General features: G+C 41.7%; 1 protein-coding gene across 1 annotated transcript in view; it reads left to right on the top strand.

The window, feature by feature from the left end:
• Positions 1–5,849: 5,849 nt before the first annotated feature.
• Positions 5,850–22,498, top strand: part of SUSD5 (sushi domain containing 5) — a 56,211-nt gene continuing 39,562 nt past the window's right edge. Inside the window, exons 1-3 of the mRNA XM_046001529.1 lie at positions 5,850–6,095; positions 16,771–16,948; positions 20,963–21,081. Coding sequence (XP_045857485.1) covers positions 6,005–6,095; positions 16,771–16,948; positions 20,963–21,081 — 388 coding nt within the window. The 5' untranslated portion in view covers positions 5,850–6,004. The remainder of the gene's footprint in view (positions 6,096–16,770; positions 16,949–20,962; positions 21,082–22,498) is intronic.

Below are 22,498 nucleotides of genomic sequence, written 5' to 3'. Positions count from 1 at the left end.
GAGGGAGAAGCCCCCACATCCGTTAGGAGGAACAGAGAGATGAAAGAGTCCCCTTACTCTCTGCTTGCCTCATTTCTCCAAACCTCATTTCTCCAAACACAATAACGCAACAGACAACAAAAATACAGGACAAAGAACCGCAGACCTAGCGGCCCTCCTGGGGCCATCTAACATTAAAGAATGGCCATTCAGACATGCAGAAAGTCCAAAACTTTCCCTTTCGTATGTCTGTGCTCAGGTTATGAGCTCTTTCCCTAACATCCGAGAAGTGGTCAGTCATCAGAGACAGAAGAGTTGTCTGCATCTGTCCCATCACAGTCCACAGCAAGACAAATACACTTATGACAATTGACAAGAACACACAAAGACAAACGATCCCACGCGGCCGGGATCCAACTAAACTAGCGATTAACTCAGGAGAGGGAAGGGGAATATCTGCATCCAAACTCATGGTTCCTACTTTGGGGAACCATGGGCACAATTCTGAGACTGTACAAAAAATTTGCCGCAAGGCCTTCTTAAAGACCTTGGACCCTTTCTGCTTGAAAAGGGCCTGCAACGCTGTGACAAAAAGATCCAAAAACCGAGAATGCCCCATATTATTTTACTCCTGTTGTGGCCCGTCAACCTGGGCTCCTCTTACCTGACTGTTGGTAACTACTTACCTGTATGCACACTCCCCTGAAATGTGCTCACGGTCCCTGTTCGGGCATCACTTGTCACAGCTGGCGCAACAAATCGACCAGGAAACGTGAGGGTAAGAGGATGGTGAAAAGAAATTAAAGAGACAAAGAGATGGGGCAGGAGGGACACTGAGGAGGATGTCCAACAGTGCCGACTTTATTCAGGGCAGCGAAGCATTATATAGCCAACAGAAATAATTACAAAGAAGTGTCCATCATTAGCTAATTATGAAAGAATTTGTTACATATGCATGAAACCCTCCAGACTTCCCCATTAACTACTTCTCAAGGTCTAAATGCAGATCTTCCAGGGCCAGTGGTCTTTGTCTTCAGATAATAATTACAAAGAAGTAACAACAAACCTGAGAGTGTTCGTTGAGCTGTGCTGGAACAGCCAGGACCAGTTCAGAATTTAGGACCCCACCCAAATTGCTTTCATCTCACTAGTAAACGTGTGGGAAGTCACGTAGGCGAGCGCACAACAGATCACACAGACCCTTTCTCAGTGCAACTCAACTTTTCCATCCTAATAAGCCTTTTGTTAGGCTATTCGGACTTTAAAGGAGACACAAGTCAGGGCCTGGTTTGGTCCTCATCTCAAGCCTTATCGTGGCCTCCCACACTTAATATCACAGATTACCCTTATAACGATTAAAGTGGAAGATTTTGTGTTAAACATATTTTTACCACAATGAAAAAAAAACAAACAGTAGCCAAAGTAAATTCTCCCAACGGGTACAACTTTGGTTAATATGACTAATGGCCTTACTCATGAATCTGCACTGATCTACAGATAATACCTAAAATAGTTGGTCAAAGACCTGAAGAATTCAAGTCTGGAAGACTGATTACAAGGATATAAGTATGCGCCTCTGGCAATTAGAAGCCTATTAATATATGTGTAACCTAGCTCCCCAGAGGCATTCAGTGGAGAGGATGCCCTTAATAATGAGGTGGACACCTTGGAGAATGGAACCCATTCTCTAGTTGTCAGGTACCTCTTTCTATAGCCATATCTGTGCTTCTATAGTAGAACCATATATGTAGAGATGATGGTAGCAGAAATGGGGGCCACGCAGGAGTGGAATAATACAAACATCTCTTATTAGATTTGATCTGATTACCACCACTGCTGAATGTCCAACGTGCCAACAGCAGAAGCCACCATGAGTCCCCATACAGCATAATTTCCTAGCTGGTCCCTCCTGTTGGCTACATGTGGGAAAAGTTGTTTGTATTGGATCCTTTTTCCGCAGTCACAGTTATTTGTTCTTATTGGAATAGATCCTTTTTCTAGATATGATATTGCCTTCCTTACCTGCTTTGCTTCTACTAGCTTGAAAACCATGGACTCCTAGAGTGTCCCATCCTTTGCCTTAGGATCATGTATTACATCATCCAGTACCAAGAAACTGATTTTGCAGTAAAAGCAGTAGGACAGTGTAGTCATGTCCCTGAATTTTACCACATGCCTCATTACCAAGAAGTAGGTGACTTGATAGAAAGCTGAGGTCCCTAGCTGGTGACAACAACTTGAGAGGTTAGGGCATTTACCCAGGATACAGATGTATCTTAAACCATGAGTCAATATAAAGTGTCATTTCTCTTATAGACAGAACACACTGTCTAAAACCAAGGAGCAGAAGTGGGTATGATCTCCCTTCCATTACCAATAATAACCCACCTATGAAAGTTTTCATACCATCCCCTCAACCTTTAGATTGGTGAACTGAGAGGCTTGGGTGGGCAAAGGAATATACTTTCGTCAGTAAACACACAGACATGTGCTAGTCACAAGGAAGCAAAAATTGCTCTCCAACAGACAGAGGAGAAGGTCACTATACTGATTGGTGATTGGTCCTGATTACGAAGGGAAACTTGTATTGCTGCTGCATAATAAGGCATGAATGACTATGTTCAGATCCCAGAGAATTCCCATGTCCAATGACAATAGTCAGTGAGAAACCATAGCCAACTAATAAAGATAGATCCTTAGTATGAATGAAAGTTTGGATCCCTCCCACCAGTTAAAAAAAAAAAAAAATCATGCAGGCCAAGATGCTCAGAGAATGGAAGGACAGGGGGAGCACTGCCCTGATTATCAAATAAGACCTCATGACCAGTTATGGAAATGGTTCTCTAGCATCCATATTTTATAATTATTTACTTCTCCCCTTTTCCTTTTATGCAAAAGAATGCTTATGTGAAAATAACCACTGACAGTGGTTAACATTATAGTTTAGCGCCAAGTGAGAATACGATTGAATCGACATAGAGAAACTGATAGGACATTGTGTTCCCCTTGTTTTGTTTTGAGTTCTCTTCATCCAAATGAAAGAATAGATGGGCAGTGTAGTTGTTTTCCAACTGTCTCTCCGGTCCCATTTTCTGCCTTTCTCTAACCAACTCTGCACCATGAGAGAATGACCTGTAAGGATTCTTGACACCTGAGCTCCTTTGCCCTGCAGCTGTCAAAAGGTTCAACCAATAGGAGGCATAACAAGGAAGCTGAAGGGTCCAAGGAGAGAGATGGTGGGGTATTTCTTCCCCACTCCCTTCTTACCAGATAAGTGGCAGCAATTTTGTCCCTCTACGTATGGCTACTATTCTTTTCAGGCAACATCTTCCATGGCCACGGCTCTTGCTGAGTTTTGGTAACACCTCAACCTCCCTTCTTACCTGTAGACTTCAGAGTTGTGATGGCTTCCGCCTGTTGATGGTCAAGACCTCTGCCATTTGTTATTGGTTCTCTCAACCCTGCCCACATCTCTATATGTGGTCCTTTTTTAAGCTTTCTTCTATTAAACCTACTTATTCATAGGGGCAATTTTTGAAGTATTTGTTATTGAGGTATAAACAACATTTAAGAGAACACACAGATTTTAAGTGCATAGTTTAGTGAAGTTTAACAAATGTATACACTCATGTGACCACCATCCTCATCAAGATATAGACTGTTTCCATTAGGTCAGAAGTTCCTTTGTGTTCCTGCCTGTCAAAGGCACCCATGGTATTTATTGTCACCACAGATTAGTTTTGCCCCTCTTGAGCTTCTTATGAATGGAATCATAAAGTATAATTCACTCGGCAACCACATTATGGAGTGTCCGAGTATTTCATTCTTTTGATTACAAAATAACACTCCATTGTGTGAATATGATACAGTTTGTTTTTCTGTTCATCTGTTGATGATGTTTGGGTAGCTTCCAATTTTAATTATTGTGACTAAAGCTGCTGTGAAATCTGTGTACATATCTTTCTGTGGATATAAGTTTTATTTCTTTCAGATATATATCTAGAGGTGGAATTCTTTGTCACGGGAGAGATGTATATTTAACTGTATAGGAAAGTACCAAAGAGTTTTCTAAATCGGCCGTACCAAACCTTTAGAGCATGCCATCTCCCCAAATTAAGACAAGCCAAGACAGATCTGAAAAAAGACAAACTTTAAAATGTCATTAGGATTAGACAGTAATAGTCAATTGACTATTCTAAACACTTAGTGGCACAGATCCTGAGAGAGTCAGTTAGTAGCTCCAGCAGGTGCCTTCCTCCCCTCCATTCTCAGGAATAATTAGGCTTTAAAATGTCCCCTCCCACTCAGACATGTGAAGTCTCACTCCTTAGGTTACCAGCTAGCTGTTAGAAGAGAAGTAGCTAAGTAAATTGATTTACACTTACATGTGAAAGATTGTCAGGTCTCACTGCATTTAACATCCCAGAACATTTTTATTTTAAAAGCACAGTTTCGTGTTTCTGTGTGTGTGTCTGTGTGTTTTTTAAGGGAGAGGGTAGGGCAGAGGCAGAGAGAGACAGAGAAAGAGAATCTTAAGAAGGCTCCATGCTCAGCACAGAGCCCAAGGGCTCAATCTCACAACCCCTAAGATCTGAAATGAGAAGTCTGACACTTTATTAATGGATTGAGTCACCCAGGAGCTCCTAAAAGAAAAGTTTTATTTCACAAAGGAATTAATCACTAATAATAGCCTTGTCATTAACATTTGGAACAAGGAGAGGAGATCATCTTTTCCGTACACTTCAAATATATATGAGTTGAAAAATGACTCCCGTAGTAAACCAAATGTGCATTCAAATTCTAGTTTTTACCTTAGAAAAGAAAGTAAGTAGCTTTTCAATGTCTGTGTCCTAGTTCATTGTCTTGGGGACAAGCGTCTGTTCCTTTTAGCACCAATCACTTGTTCATCTTCCTTAAGTACCTGTCATTTACGTTTGAGCACTTTTTTTGGACAGATCGGAGCCCCCCACAGGGTCAGGCACACTCTGGGCACTTACTACACGTATCTGTTGACCAGTACGTTAAGGTGGAAGGGACTTGTAAACTGTACAGTGTCACGGATGCCCCAGTTACAATACTGATCTTTATTACTCCACGCACGAAGAATGCAAATCCTCCTCTCGCTGAATGATGCTAATGCTATGAACAGGACAGGGGGTGAGCGGGGAAAAGGAACCAATCCAGAGCAGGGGCTCCTGCAGCAGAATTCGGTGGGACACTTCAGAAGGTGTATTCCCAGCCCTGACAACAGAATCTGGAATTCGGGCCCTGGGTCAAGGTCAAGGAAGCCCTGAGTTGGAAGGCGTGAAAACGGTGACAACCGCGCCCGCGCTGTAGGTGCCGAGAAATGTTAGGGCGTACCTTGAAAAGTCGTGAAGGAAGCGTCTGGAAGATGCTCCTATCTGAGGGACTTTCAAGCCACGCTTTTAGGAGGAGTCTCGCTGTTGCGTGCGTTTCACTTCTCAGTGAGGTTGGCAAGTTAGTCTTTTTCATACACATGCTCCTGCTCCGTGGGAGGACTCCAACGGCAAGGTCAAGAGGCAGAGGACGGAATTAGACATTCGGTTTTGAACGGTCCTCCCGGAGAGCCCGGCCTCTCAGACTGCGTCACCCTTTCGCCGAGGGTCCCCCAGGCAGGAGGGGGTTCCCTGCAGCCAGCTCTGTGCTCTCCCCGCCTCCCCGCGCCCTCACCCTCCGCCCCGGCGGCGCCCCGGGAGCTCGGCGTCCGGCGCAGCCTCTTTTGGTACCGAGGCCTCCAGGTGCCCGGCTCGAAGGCGGAGCCGGGTCCAGCCGCCTCCCCGGCGCCTCGGACGAGACCCCCGGGACTCAGGGGCCCCAGCGCGGCGGCTCCGGGCGCCCAGCCTCCCCGAGCTGTGCGCGCTCCTCCCTCCGGCGAGCGGGGCGCGAAGCCCGCCGAGCAGAGCGCAGTGCGCACAGCCGAGTGGAGCACGAGGGTCAGTGGCCGCGCAGCCGCGCCCGCCGCGGGAGCCCGCGCTCTAGCCAGCCGCGCGTGGACGCCCAGACCATGGCTGCGGAGGGACGCGGCCCCCGCGCCCAGCTTTGGGCGGCGGCGCTGCTCCTGCTCGGTCTGCCGCGCCTCTCGGTGCGGGCGGATGGTGAGTGTGCGCGGGGTGCCGGGGGTGTCGCGTGGGGTCCAGGTGGGGAAACCGAGGGTCACTGGGGTGCTCTCCCCTCAAGCCTGGCGGGGAACGACGCGAGCGGCGCCCGGGCGACCCTGCGTCCCTCGCCTGACCCACCGAGTGTCCGCTCGCCCCAGCGCCCCACACCCCAACCCCCGCCTGTGAACCCTTCCTCCAGGCACTGGAGAATGCCTGTGCGATGGTCCGTTAGCTTCCGAAAATCTTCCTGAGAGGTCTATCTCAATGAAATCACGTCTAGGGTACCCTGGAACCTCTTCGGCAGAGATGGAACTTTCCACGTGTATTGAATGTCCTCCTGGTGCCAGGGCGGAGAAGATTCTTCCCTCGGTAGTTAGGCTAGGTCCAAGAATATTTTAAAGATGAGTGAGAATCAACTAAAGGGGAGAAGAGAATGTCTTGTGGGGGAGGAAATAGCATGTGCAAAGGCCCTGTGAATGGCAGGGGGAAATGGGATAAATGATGAAGTGGCTGGGGCAGAGACTGCAAGGTGAGGATGTCCTTTGACACAAAGCTGGAGAAGTAGATAAGGAACAGATTATTGCAGGTTGAAAGAATCGACCTGCTTTTTTTGTTTGTTTTTTGCTTCTTGAACCTCAATTAAGCTTTCAGTACTTCCCTTAAATTGGCAGGATCAGAGCCTATATCGGCTAAGTTTTCAAAAGTTAATTCAGCTGTATTTTGATTTTGGAACAAAACCCTGTTGACTTGGTGGAAGAGAATCTGAGAGAAAAGAAGCCAGCTGTTCTCACATCCATGAGCAGTTTCTAGAAAATCCAAGCTTGAGACAAATTACATTGATGAAGGAGGAAAAACCTTTGCCTGATTTGGGATGCTTTGTGTATTTTTTTAAAAAGATTTTATTTATTTGACAGACAAAGGGAATACAAGCAGGGGGAGTGGGAGAGGGAGAAGCAGGCTCCCCCCTGAGCCGGGAGCCTGATGGGGGGGGGGGGGGCTTTATCCCAGGACCCTGGGATCAGGACCTGAGCAGAGCACTCAACGACTGAGCCACCCAGGCGCCCTCCAGCTTTGTGTATTTTTAAACGTCATTGATTTTTAGTAAGCAATATTGGGTGAAATGAGAAGGCTCCACAAAAAGAAGCATGGTGATTAGGGAAAGGGGGAAAGTAAGAAGAAACTTCCAGATATTATCTTAGAATTTTTGGTACTTTTGTCCTTAGTGTCAGCTTGAAAAACTCTTTACTCCTAATTAAGGATGAATGTCTTATTTCTTCATAACCTTAGATTACTAGAGAAGAAAACAGTTTTAACTTTGAAGGCTCCTCATAGTAACTTCATTTTTTAAATTGAGATGTAATTCACATAAAAGTTGCCATTTAAAAATTTACAATTCAGTGGTTTCTCATATATTCATTATGTTGTTCAGCCATCACCACACCTTAACTCCTGAAAATGTCTATTCTCTCAGACGAAATCCCATATCTATTAGCAGTAAATCCGATATTCATTTTTTACTGTAGTATTTTTTTTGCCTGACACAGAGTCATGAAAATTAAGCTGATTTTAAAGAATGTAAGTAGAATAAATTGGAGCTAGTATTAACTTTTGAACAATGTATACTATTGTACCAACTTAATTCCTTTTAAAGAATTATCTCTGCAGTCAATGAAGCTTTAGAGTTTCACCCTATTGTTACTGCTTAAATAGAATGCCAAATGAATACGGATCAGTATTTTGCACCTATTTGGATTGAGGTGGGTCATAGAAAAATGGAGGCAGAAATATCACTGGAGAAGGAGAGAGTAACAGCAGCACGAGAGCTTGTTTTCTTGTTGCTTCTTGCCAGAAATGCTTCCATTTCTCCCTTCTCCTTTCTTTCCTTCTCCCCCTACCCCAGTTATGGGTACACTTGCTTTCAAGAAACTCCATTTGCTGAGTTCCAACTTTTATAATAGAGCCATTCAAGAATTAGAACCTATATTATGAAAGGATTCTTTTCTTTACCAAATATAAGTTTAACTACTACCACTTTCCACATTTAGTTATTTGTGTTCTATGGTGATGGAAGGAAGAAGAAGAAAGGTTCAGCTAAACTGTGATGTGTTATAGACATTTGAAGAGAGACTTGGAGTTCTTAAAAACTCTGTTGACCTATTAAAAATAAGTCAATGAGATAAATTCAAATGAAGAACATTTAGTTTACATTTGGTTGGTAAGATCACAGCCTGAGCCAAAAGCAAGTCGGATACTTCACTGACAGAGCCACTCAGGTGCCCCTGGGATTTTGATGATTTCTAAAAGATATCTGTATTTTTTCCTTTTTTTCTACTGTACTTTTAAAATACTTTTGAAACTGAAAAATTTTCATTTTAATTGAATGCAAATTAACTGCATTACAGGAAAAGATTCATTAATTCAACATATAATTTATTGAGCATCTCCTGTAAGCTAGGTACAACCTTCACTGTTGGGGATAGAATAGTGAGGAGAAATCGGTCCTTGCTATCAGAGAGCTTAAAATCCAGTGGGTTAGAAAGTCAGTAGGCCAATCATTACATGAATGGAATGTGAAGCTGCAAGTTTGATAGGTGATGAAATTAAAGGATAGAGGTACTATGAGAGCATGTACTAGAAAGTTTGGATTTGGTGTAGGAGGATCTGAGGGGAAAGAATGAATGTCTAGGTAGAGAATAGCATGATACAAACAAAACAAAACTGTGAGCGGGGAAAATAGGCCATATGATAAGAGACAGAATGGCTGGAGCCAAGAGTCCAAAGTGGAAGTGGTTTGAAATGATGCTAAGGAAATTGGAGTGGGTTGAATGAGGTGGGTCCTCGTAGACAAAAATTTTGTTTTAATCCAAAAAAGGGAAGGAAGCCGCTGGATTTCTAGTAGTATAATGATAAGATTTGCATTTTGAAAAGATCACCCTGATTGTGGTGTAAGGAGAAATGGATGGGACCAGGGCAAGACTAGCTATAGAGAGACTGTATAGGATGCCATTTTAGTTGTGCAGGTGAGAGAGGGTGGAGGTAGAAAGGTGGGTGGGGTGAATGGAAAGGGTCTGGACTGAAGAGAAAAATGTGAGTCATCTGTGTTAAGTATGGTCTTTGAAACCATGTATGTGGATAGAATCTTAGGGAAAGGTTTCACAGTGAGGAGAGATGACCTAGAACTGAGCCTGGAGTGAAAAAACAGATTTAGGGTTATTGACTCTGTGTTCATGAGATATATTGGCCTGTAATTTTCATTTCTTAAAATGTTCTTGGCATTGCCATCAGGATCGTGATGATTTTCTTTTAAGATTTGTTTGTTTGTTTTAGAGAGAGTGAGCATGGGAGAAGTACAGGGAGAGAGTCTCAAACAGACTCCATGCTGAGAGCAGAGTCCAACGTGGAGCTTGATGCCACAACCCCGAGATCACAGCCTGAGCCAAAAGCAAGTTGGATACTTAACTGACAGAGCCACTCAGGTGCCCCTGGGATTATGATGATTTCTAAAATAGGTTGGGAAGCTGCTCCCTCTTCTGTTCTCTGAAAAGGTTGCTGCAAAGGGGCTCCTGAGTGGCTCAGTCAGTTAAGCGGCTGCTTTCAGTCATGAAAGCATGAAAGTCATGAAAGTCATGATCCCAGGGTCCTGGGACACGCTCTCTGCTCGGTGGAGAGCCTGTTTCTCCCTCTTCCTCTGCCTGCCTCTCTACCCACTTGTGTTCTGTCAAATAAATAAATAAAATCTTTAAAAAAAAAAAAAAACCTTAAAAAAAAAAAGAGATTGCTGCAAGGTGAGCTGTTGTTTTGCTTTGTTTAGTGTTTATAGTGAGGTCATATGTGTTTGAAGTTTTTCTCATGGGAAGATTTTAAATGAAGAATTTATTATTATTTTTAAGATTTTATTTATTTATTTGAGAGAGTAGAGTGGGAGAGAGAGAGGGGGAGGGAGGGCACAAGGGGTGGAGGTGGAGGGGAGAGGGAGAAGGAGAAGCAGTCTTCCCACTGAGCAGGGAGCCTGACATGGGGCTCAATTCCAGGACTCTGGGATCATGACCTGAGCTGAATGCAGATATCCAACCAACTGAGCCACCCAGGGGCCCCTAAATGATGAATTTAATTTCTTTAACTAGATAAAGAGATACTCAGATTTTCTTTTTCATTTAGAGTTGGTTTTGTTAAGTTTGTTTTTTTATGAAATTTGTCCATTTCATCTAAATTTTCATCCAAATGTACTGGCATATATAACATAAAAATCTTGTTTTCTTTTCAGTGTCCATAGGATCTGTAGTGATGTCCCCTTTCATTCTTGATATTGCTAATTTGTATTTTCTTTATTTTTGTCTTGATTAATTTTGCTAGGGATTTATCAATTTTATCATTTTTTAGAAAGAAGCAAATTTTTGCTTTATTTTCTCTATTGTATATCTGCTTTTCATTTCATTGATTTTTGTTCCATTTTTATTTTCTTCCTTCTACTTCTTTAGAAACTTTAATTTTATGTTCTTTTGTGTTTTTAAGATAGAAAATTAGATCATTGGTTATCAACTATTCTACCTTTGTAATATGAGCATTTGAGACTACAAATGTCCCTCAAATACTACTTTAGTTTCTCTAACAGTTTTTGTCACTTACATAAAAATATTTCAGTTGTGGTTTCTTCTTTGAACCATGGTTTATTTAGAAGTGTATTTTGTAGCCTCCTTGTACAAGGGGATTTTCCTAGTTATTATTTTGCTATTAAGGGGCAGTATAATTTGGTGCTTAGGATCAAGGATGTAGACCCTGGTTTTGTATCCCAGCTGTGTGATCTTGGACAAATCATTAATACTAAATCTTAAATATAAATTGGGAGAATAGGGGTGCCTGGGTGGCTCAGTCAGTTAAGCATCTGTTTTCAGCTCCGCTCATGATCCCAGGATCCTGGGATTGAGCCCTGCCATCAGGCTCCCTGCTCAGCAGAGAGCCTAATTCTCCCTTTCCCTCTGTGGCTACCCCTGCTTATGCACATTCTCTCTCTCTGAGAAATAAATAAAATCTTTTTTAAAAAAAAGGGATAATAACACCTACGTCACAGAGTTATTATAAAGATTAATTTAATGAGTATTTGTCAAGTAATTTGAATAACACGTGGCCCATAGTAAACAGTGTATAAGTGTTCGATAAATAAAACAAGTGATTTTAGGTTATTTGTATTGTGATTTTAAAATATGCTCTGTATGATTTGAGTATTTAAAAGTTTTTTGATTTATCTTGTAGCTCAGTATTTGAACAATTTTACAAATGTCCTTTGTGTGTCTAAAATGAATGTGTATTTTGTAGTATACAGTATTGTGCATTGGTCCTTACATCAAGTGTGTTAATTTTGTTGCTTAAATCTTCTATATTCTTTCCAAGTTTTCCTGTTTTATTAATTACTGAGGAGAATAGTGCTTAAAATAGTGTTTTAAATTTAAATTTAATTTTAACTGTGGGTTTTTCCAGTTCTCCCTGTAGTTTTGTTAATATTGTCTTCTTCCAGCCTAGAGTTGTTTTTTAAGTGTTTAAAATTATTTTATATTACTCATGAAATAACTATCATCATAACAGGACCTGTTCTTCTCTAGCAATGGCTTTTTTAATAATAGCTTTATTGAAATATTATTCATATGCTGTACAGTTCACCCATTTAAAGTGTGTGATTCACTGGTCTTTAGTATACTCACAGAGTTATGAATCACTACATACAATTTTAGAACAGTTTTTTTTTTTGCCCCAAAATAAACCCTAAATCTATTAACATTTACTCCTTGTTCCTCAACTCCCCAACTACTTTCTGTCTCTGAATTTGCCTGTTTTGGACATTTCATGTAAATGGAATCACACAATATGTGGGCTTTTGTGACTGGCTTCTTTCATTTAGCATAATGTTTTTATCCATTCGCAGCATGTATCAGCACTTCATATCATTTCACTGCCAAATAACATACCATTGTTTGGATATTCATGCCGTACTTTATTGATCCCTTCATCAGTTGATGGTCATTGAGTGGATTCTACTTTTTGGCTGTTATAAACACAATTTTACAATTATGAACTCAATTTATTATTTATTACACATAATTCTGCTATGAACATTCATATAGAAGTTTTTATATAAACGTATGTTTTTAGTTCTCTTGGGTATTCACCTGAGAGTGTGATTGCTGGGTCATATGATAACTCTATAAGAAATTGCTATTAACTAAGAAACTTCTAGACTGTTTTCCAAAGCAGCTACATTCTTTTACATTTCCACCAGCAGCGTTTGAAGGTTCCACTTTTTCTACATCCTCACCATCATTTTTGTCAAAATATCTCTTTTTGATGATAGCCATCCTTGTGGGCATGAAGTAATATCTCGTGGTTTTGATTTGTGTTTTTCTGTTGGCTAATAATGTTGAACATCTTTTCATGCGCTGACTGGCCATTTCTTTAAAGATGTCTGTTCAAGGGCGCCTGTGTGGCTTAGTCAGTTGGGTTTGCCTTTGGCTCAGGTCATGATCCCAGGGTCCTAGGATGGAGCCATGTGTGGGTCTCCCTGCTTGGCACAGAGTCTGCTTCTCCCTTTCCCTCTCCCTTTGTCCCCTGCTGCTCGTGCTCTTTGTCTCTCTCAAATAAATAAACAAAATCTTTTTTAAAAAGGTGTCTGTTCAGATCCTTTGCCCATTTTTTAAATACCATTTTAGCCCTTCTTAAATATACAGTTCTGTGGCATTAAGTATATTCTCATTGTTGTACAAGCATCACCACCACTCATCTCCAGAACTTTTTCATCTTTGCCGGCTGCAACTCTGTCCCCATTAAGCATTAGTTCTCTTTCCTCCCCACCCCAGCCCTGGTAACTCCCATTCTATCTTCTGTCTCTGTAATTTGACTGATTTATTTCACTTAATATAACGTCTTCGAGATTTATCCATGTTGTAGCATGAATCAAATGTTTCTTCTTTTTAAGGTGATTAATATTCCATTGTGTGTGTATGTTTATATATATATACATATATGTATACACACCACATTTTGTTTATCCATTCATCTGTTGATGGACACTTTTGTTGCTTCTGCCCATAGTCATTGTGAATACTACTGCTGTGAATTTGTACGAATATCATTCAAGTGCCTGCTTTTAATTCTTTGGGCATATACCCAGAAGTGGAATTGCTGGATCACATGGTAATTCCATGTTTAGTTTTTTGAGGAATCACCATACTATTTTCCACAGCAGCTGCACTATTTTATAATCCCGCCAGCAGTGCATAATAGTTCCAATTTTTCTCTACATTTCTGCCAATACTTTTATTTTCTGTTGTTTCTTTTTTTATTAATAGCCATCCTAATGGGTATGAAGTGGTATTTAATTGTAGTTTTGATTTGCATTTCCCTAATGGTTAGTGCTATTGAGCATCGATTTTCAAGTTTGTGAAACGTCTTTGGAGAAACATCTTTTCAAGTCCTTTGCCCATTTTCAGGCTGTTTGGTTTCTTTAATTGTTGTTGAGTTGTTGGAGTTCTTCACCCCTTCTATATTCAAGTTTCTTATTTGATGTATATTTGCAGAAATTTTCTTTCATTCTGTGGGTTGTCTTTTCACTTTACTTTATAGACTTTGTCCTCTGAAGCAAAAAGTTTTAAATTTTTTTTTAAAGATTTTATTTATTTATTTGACAGAGAGGAGATCACACATAGGCAGAGAGGCAGGCAGAAAGAGAGAGGGGGAAGCAGGCTCCCTGCCAAGCAGAAAGCCCAATGCGGGGCTCGATCCCAGGACCGTGGGATCATGACCTGAGCCGAAGGCAGGGTCTTTAACCCACTGAGCCACCCAGGTGCCCCCAAAGTTTTAAATTTTGATGAAGTTCCATTTATGTATTTTCTCTTCGATTGTTTGTGCTTTTACTGTTCTATCTAAGAAATCACTGCATAATCCAAGACGACAAAGATTTCCTATGTTTTCTTCTAGGTGTTACAGTTTTAGCTCTTCCATTTAGGTCTTTGATTCTCTTTGTGTTAGCTATCGTGTAGGGAGTGAGGCAGGAGTCTGACGTCACACTTTTGCATGTGTCCGTACAGCTGTCCCAGCCTCATTTCTTGAGAAGACTCTTCTTTTCCCATTGGATAGTTCTGACACCCTTGTTGAAAATCAGTTGCCTGTAAATGTGAAGGTTTCTGTCTGGAATCTTATTCTCTCTTCCATGTCTCTTTATTATCTTATTATTTTCCATCTTTTTAAACTCTACTACATTTTGGATGATTTCTTCTGATTTCTGTTTCGAGGATAAGTTCTTTGTTCAGTTGTGTCTGATATGCAGCCAAAAACACCCATTGCATTTTTAATTTGTCACTGTATCTTTAATTTCTAGAAGTCCTATCTAGAAGCCATTTTTTACAGTCTTCTGTTCTTTGCAGGTATTTTCAGACTTGTCTTTTATTCCTTTAAGTATAGTAATCATCACTGTTTTATAATCTATGCCTGTCAATACCAGTATCAGGTTTCTCTTTGGGTCAGTGTCTGCTGAATGTTATATATGCTGCTGCTTACTAGTGGTGCCTTGTCTCCCACACACTTAGTTGTATTTTACTGCCTTGTCATTGTCTTTGAAAAAATATTTGCATGGGATTTCCTGAAGCATAAGATGAAAATATTTTTTTCTCTAGACAAGATTTATGTTTGCTCCTACCAGGTGTCTAGATAAATGTCAATATCATGTCACTTTAAGCTAAATTCACAGCTTAAAGTATCTTAGAGGCCAGTTTTTGTTAGGATTGCAATTCCCAATGAGGATTAGCACTTGGGTTCCTAGGACCAGGACAACTCTTCCCCTGAGGGGAGGGAACTGTTGTTTACCCTTGCTTACTCTTATCCTGAAAGTTTAACCCTTCAGTGTCCAAGCTTTCTGTATTAATGTGTGCATGAGATGGTATGGAGTGGGGAGGAGGTCTATCACATTCCCTACCCTGTGAGCTCTGGGTTTTCTCTTTTAGCCCCCTTGCTCAGGGGCTTGGCCATACTCACCTCAGTTAATTTTTTTTTTTTTTTTTTCCAGAAGCGAATGGCATTAATACAAAAGTGTCTTGGGGCACATGCTTCTCCAGGCAGGGTCATCAAGTATAGTTGTTCAGGTTGTGTACTGCACACTGGTACCAAGTCTGAGGGAGGACCAGTCACCTACAGATATGTTTATTGTGAAACATTTTTGAAGATTTTATTTATTTATTTATTTGACAGAGAGAGATCACAAGTAGATAGAGAGGCAGGCAGAGAGAGAGAGAGGGAAGCAGGCTCCTTGCTGAGCAGAGAGCCCGATGCGGGACTCGATCCCAGGACCCTGAGATCATGACCTGAGCCGAAGGCAGCGGCTTAACCCACTGAGCCACCCAGGCGCCCCTGTGAAACATTTTTGCATTTTTCTCATAAGTTTGGTTCCAAAGCTAAGGGATTGTTATATTTGTTATAGTTACTTTGCAGTTGATAACAGTTTAAGTGTCTCATTCTAATAAAATCAGTATATTAGGAGAATTTTGCTAATAGAAGTGTCTCATTCTAACTGGGTGTTTTTATCCCGTCTTTTTTTTAAAGATTTTTATTTATTTATTTGACAGAGAGAGATCACAAGTAGGCAAAAACAGGCAGAGAGAGAAGGGGAAGCAGACTCCCTGCGGAGGAGAGAGTCCAAGGTGGGGCTCGATCCCAGGACTTCAGGGTCATGACCTGAGCCAAAGGCAGAGGCTTTAACCCACTGAAACACCCAGGTGCCCATGTCCCCACCTTAAACTTGATCAGGTTATCTAAGGCATTGCTTCACCTCTACAGGAAGCTCCTAGGGACTACATTGCTCCCCTCCTCCTCCGTGGTTTTCTTGCCTAAAGCTCTCTTTTGCTTTCAGCCTTAGCTTCCACCTCTGCCTGAATTAATGTTCCCATTGCGCTCATCTGCCACACGTATTTTGAGGCCCACTACATGCCCATGTGCTGCAGGGAGCCAAGGTGCACCAGACATAGCATCTGCTACCTTGTCTAGTTCAAGAGAAATGGCAGCAAACACAGGGAACTCATTGTGGGAAGGGCCTGGTAGTGTCCTGAGACAATAAGACAGAGAGCAGGGAATGGGGAGAGCTGTGTATAGGAGTGCCTAGGGCTGAGGCAGGCAGAAGAAGGGAGAGCTGAGATTTAAATCAGTGCCCCGGACACCAACTGACCCAACTCAGGGGAACGGAGGACACTGAGCCTTACCACGTGGTGTTTGTAAAATAGCTTGTAGAAAGGAAGATTTAAAGGGTTTATCCAGGTAAACATGCCAGAGCAGAGCAGAGTTAACTTTTTTTTTTTTTTTTTTAAAGAACACAGGAGCAAAAAAACAGATTAAAACACCAAAGTAAGGTGCGCCTGGCTGGTTCAGTCTGTAGAACCTGCAACTCTTGATCTCAGGGTACTGATTTCAAGCCCCATGTTGGCCATGGAGCCTACTAAAAACAAAAACAAAAACCCCACCAACGTAATTGTTATCACCTAGTCCCCAGGATGAGTGCAGTAGGATAGCTGCTGCCCTCAGGTGTTCAGGCAAATGGGAAACTCTAGTTCTGACAGGTGTCTGCCAGAGAGTGAGTTGCCTGAGGATAAATTCCTGTGAATCCTGGAGTAAGCCTGTGTTCCTTCTTGTCCCCACACAGGGAAGCTTTTTGTGCTGGAGTCTCAGAATGGCTCTCAGGGCCTCGAACTGGAGGTGGCTCGTCTTTCCTGCAAGAGCAGGGGCGCTCACCTGGTCTCTGCGGAAGAACTGCGGACGGTGGTCCAGGACTGTGCCTTCGCTGTGTGCACCACCGGCTGGCTGGCAGATGGCACCCTGGGGTAAGTCAGGTGTAGGCGAGGAGCGGGGGAGATACTCTCCTTCCCATTCGCCACCTGCTACCCCACCAGGGCTGATATGGGAACTCAGTCATTATTTTACTGAGGTGCCAGGATAGGCAAAGTGCAACGGGCAGTAGCTTCCAGCACATTCTTGTATTGAGTTCTCAAATAAAAACATTTTTGTGGAGTTCTGTCACAGTTTCCCCCCCTTTGTTATTTTGAATTTCCTTTTTAAGTTAAAAATAATACATGCTTGTAAAGAATTTCAAGTAATACAGATATGTGTCAAGTACCAAGTTTTTTTTCTTTTTTCCGCACCTCAAAGGTAGTGACTCTTAACTGATATAATTATCTCTTTTTCTCTGTGGCTATTTGTCTACAAACATATGAATAGGAGGGTGGTATGGACACAAATTCTTTCCCCTTACTCCCTTTGAAAAGTGGGGTGTGTGTCCTCTCCTTTTGAGTCAGGGACAGCAGAGAATCACCTTGACTGACAGAATATAGCAGGAGTGAGACCATGTGACTTCTGAGGTTAGGTTGGAAAAAATCTATGCCCAGATTTCTGGGACAGTCACTTTTGAGATGTCATGTAAGACATCTGCCTATCCTGAGTGGGCCACGCTGTGAGGAAGCCCAGGCTACAGGAAGATGCCTCACATAGGTGTACCCGCTAGACAGCCCGCAGTGGCGTCCAGCCCATAGCCAGCATTAACTGTCAGAAATGTGAATGAAGGTGCTTTGGCGTGATTCCCACCCCCAGCTGTCGAGTTCCTGCCAGTCTATGAGTCTTCCCAGCTCAGGCCTGAGACCAGACACTAGAGAGCAGAGACAAGCCATTTGCATCATGACCTGTCTGAATTCCTGACCCAAGGAATCCTTGTGGAGAAATAACTCTTGTGGCCAGCTAGGAGAAAACTGCCCATTCGTTCTGCTAACTGCTTTTTTAGTTATACTCAGAAAAGGCAGGAGCCATTCCACTGTCTCCTTCATGCCACAGGAATGTGAAAGAGCAAAATGGACTCCAACAACTACTTTGGCTGATAATAACCTTGAAGATGGGCTGGCAGATGGCCCTAGAAAACACACACAACCAGGCTGACTGGATTCCAGCAACTACTTTGGCTGATAATAACCTTGAAGATGGGCTGGCAGATGGCCCTAGAAAACACATACAACCAGGCTGACTTACAACTCCAGTCGTGCCACATGTGAAGCAGCAGTTGAATAAAGAGGACAGCTAGGCTACCTCCAAAGATTTTCAGTGACTGAAACGGTGGCCCTGTCTGCTGGACATTTTACATCCAGGTTCCTAAACAGAAAAAACAGGTCCTACATGCACATGTCTCCATGGTGCAGTCAAATATTTCCATGGTGTAGATATTTATCATAACTCTGTTATTATCATTGCATCAGATAACCAGCGTTTTCAGGAATTCTGAAGAGCCAGTTTGGAGCCAGACTTCCCATCTCCCAGGCATTACAAATCAGGACTGGGTCTTTGGAAAGGTTTGCTGTAAAGTGTTAGGACATTATTAGTAGATCTCTGCATTGCTGAGATGATATTTCTTTGTAGCAAACATACTTGTTTGATATATTTACTATGCAACATATTAATACTAAAAATAAAAGTATTTTATTGTTTCTAGAACCAAGAAGTATCTAATCATCAGTATATACATTTCACTGTGGGTATTTCCTATACAGCCATTCCCCTCCACACTGAAAATCAATTAATTAAATGCCTGGTGCATCTTGCAATTGATGGCATAGTATACCTATAGTAGATCTGATCTGTATGTCCATGAATTTATGTTGAGTGTACTCATAAATCCAGAGGTGGGTGGAGGCCTGGAGTGGTGAACACAGAATTGGAAACCAATTGTCTCCTAGAAGCTTTTGCAGATCCCATAAAGGATGGCTGAAAAACAGTAGCAATTTAGATAACCTCAGAGGACTAGGACAGAGATTTGAATTCAGGTTTTGTGTAGGCAGGCCTGCAGAGTCCTTTGGTTTGGTCTGGGACTTTACAGGGCTATAACCTAGGAGTAAGAGTAAATTGGAAGAAGCATACAAGCCCTCATTGTAGCCATGCATAGCTTAAAATCCTCTGGAGCCATGAATGTGGCTGGATGATACTGTAGTTCCAGTGTTCCTTATAGCTAGCAGAACTGATTTAAAAAATCCACTCTAGAAGGGAATAACATTATCCTAGCAATTTATTTCCACAAACGATTTTAGAAAATATAGGATTTGTCCCACAATATAAAATAACCAGTCACATAGGAGAGAAGGCAACCAGAATAAAGACAGCAAGTAGAAACTCTAAATATTTGCATTGGTAGATGCAGACTTCAAATAACTTTTTCAAATGTTCAAAGATTCAGAAGACAAGAAGGAGAATTTTAGAAAGAGATTGAAACTATGAAAATAACCAAATGGAAACCGTAGAAGTGAAACACAATAACTCAAACTAAGAGCATAATGGGTGGATCTAAAAGCTGATGTAAATAGATCCAAAGAAGAAATTAGTGAAGTAGAAGATATTTCAGAGGAAGTATCCAGAATAAAGAACAGAAGGAAAAACAGATGAAAATACAGAAGAAAGGGTCAAAGGAAGAGATGCATGTAATTAGAATTCTGAAAGAAGGAGAAAAAGCAATATGAGACTTAGATCCAGGCACAGATTTAAGAAGCCCTACAAAACCTGAGTAGGACAAATAAATTCAAACTTGGCACATCATGGTGAAACTGGAAAGAATCAAATACAAAGGAAAAATATTAAAAGTAATAACAAGTACCTTCCAAGGAGCAACAATAAATAGACAATGAAAGCCCCCAAACAACTGAATGTTACTTTCAAAGTGCTGAAAGAAAGTTATTGTCAATCCAGAGTTTTATACCCAGTGAGAATATCTTCTTGGAATAAAAGTTAAATAAAGACATTTTCAGACAGACAAAAGGTGAGAAATTCCATTATATCAGACCTGCACTAAAAGAAACACTAAAGGTTAATCTTCGTGCAGGAGAAAAATAATTTCAGGTGGAAGGCTGGAGATGCAAAAAAAAGAAATCAATGGCAAGAGTAAATATGGGGGTAAAATGAAATTATGTAATTGTATAAAGCAGTAATAATAATACTAAACGCTAAAAAATGGCACATTGGTCAGGTAGTATTTTAAGTATACTAATACATAATATATTTTAAGTATTTTTAAGTTGTATTATTGGAGAAAGGGGTAAAAGTAATATTAAATATTAATAAGTCATAACCACTAAAAGGATAGTAAAAGGATATATAACTTCCAGACCAATATGAAAAAAAGAATGCCAAAAAAAGATTCACACAGTCAAAATAGGGGAAAGAAAAGAGAGAAAGAAAGAATGTGCAGAACTAATAGAAAGATGGCAGATTTCAAGAAGAGATCCGTGATTAAATGAGATTAAAATAGACGAGATGCTCCATTTAGAAAACAAAGTTTTTTAAAAATTCTACTATTTGCTTTTTGCCAATGACATTCCTAAATAAATCATGGGAAAAGAATAAATTATGGTTTGTTTATAAGTAGCATGTACGTAGAACTGAATGATACGTCATACTCAAACTTATAAGATGCTACTAAAGCTGTACCTGGAGGGAAATGTAAAACATCTAGATGCTTGTGTTAGAACAGAGAAAAGGCTAAAGGTTTATGAGCTAAGTAATGATCCATTTTAAGAAATCTGAAGAACAGAAACAAACCCCCTCAAAGAGAAAGGAACTAAGAAGAGCAGCACTTTGTGAAATAAAACAAACCTTCTCTGAAACTTGAACTGATACATGTGGCCTTGACTGAGGCATCACCTGTGTCTTCCTGACTGGAGGCATTTGTCGGGAGAGGCTACTTCCCTACTGACGCTTTCAGCCAAAGATCTCAACTCAGAAAAAATCTCTGCTGATTCAGAACTGATGGAAGAAAAGAATTGTTTTTTCCTATTCTTAGTCCTCCTAACACAGTGTCTTCTTTGTTTCAGGACAACTGTGTGTAGCAAGGTGAGCGATGAACAGCAAATCATGAGAGCCATTGATGTGAGAATTGAAAGCAACCCAGCTCCTGGTGCCACGTACAGTGCCCTTTGTATTAAGGATGAAGGTCAGTGCCGGAGCCTTGTCAAGGTTCTGGAGGATGCACATGGTGGTCACCATCTTAAGTTGCATTCTCCAGAGGCAGACCTTGAGATGAGGAAGTCTTCCAAAGAAAAGCCAATAGGGCAGTGGGGCAGTGGGCAGAGAAAGGAAGTTGAGCAAGGGGTGTTGCAAAACTGCAAAGTCCGCATTGGCAGTGATGTGGGGGTGACCTTGACTCAGTCCTACAGGAGATCTCTGGAGACAGTGTAGGTCACCAGTTTTTCTGATCAGAGGGGAGAGAGTAGGGGTATTTATACCACTGCACCTGTCAGTCATTGGTTAAGGGCTGCTACGGCAGATGTAAATTCCCAGGCATTTGTGGTTTATGCTTTGTACTGGCAAAGGGTTCCAGTAGCCTGAGCGCCACCTTCCAACAAGGACACAAAGACGCCCACTGGGAACCCCTGTACATGGAAATGGTAAAGGTATCTAGGTAAGAGTGGGCAGACCCCTGACAGCATTTGCTACAGCTGCTGATGCAGCTTGCCTCCAGTCTCTCTTCATGGTGGACAGCACATGAACAAGGAAAAAATCTTTTTTCCCTAAAAGGGAACTTCCTTCAGGCTGCATCGTAGAGGCACCAAATCCTAATCTCCTGGGAAGAGGTCGGAGGAGCTGGGAAATCAGAGAGCCAGGTGAATCCCAAGGCCCTGGCTGGTGCTTGTTAGATACTTAACAGTGACAAGCTTCTCTGCTCCTATAGGGTCTTCCCCCAGAAAGCCTTCATTTGTTCATTGCTATGGAAGAGTGTGTTGTGAGAGTCTTCTGATATCTGTCCAGTAGAGTTCCTGAATGATGTGGCTTTGCTCTGTAAAGCTTGGCGAGAGCAATATTCATGGTTTGTTTTTCAAAACCACGTAAGGAAATTAAGATGCTCCTTTGAATCCCCAAAATAGGCAAAATTTCAGATCCCTGAAAGAGACAGGACAGAGCCAAAAGAAAAAGAGTATGGTCTTCTTTCTTCAGTGATCTCAATGACTACGTGGGGCTTCTGAGTCTTCTCCTTCCCTGGTGAACAAAGGGTATCAGTTAGCTTTTGCTATGTAACATACCATCTCAAAATGTAGTGGCTTAAAACAACTATTTATTTAGTCCACTATTTTTTTGGATCAGCAGTTTGTGTTTTTCTGCTGATCTTGGCTGAGCTCACTCCTGAGTCTACAGTCAGCTGCTGGCTAGGTGGCCTTGCTACTGGGAGTTGGTGGCTATTGGCTAGGGTGCTGGGGGCCACAGGACATTCTAGGCCTTCCACCTCACCGGCCTTCAGACAGGTTGTGTTAGAGCAAGGATGTGCTCCTTTTTGCCCACAATTGTAGGGCAGGAAGCCAGAGGTTGGAAACATCCCTTCACATCCTGTAGGGCACCAAGCTCAAAGCCATGAC

This window comes from Meles meles, chromosome 4 (assembly GCF_922984935.1).
Source record: "Meles meles chromosome 4, mMelMel3.1 paternal haplotype, whole genome shotgun sequence".
NCBI classification, from domain to species: Eukaryota; Metazoa; Chordata; class Mammalia; order Carnivora; family Mustelidae; genus Meles; species Meles meles.
This window is presented reverse-complemented; position numbering and strand designations above follow the sequence as displayed.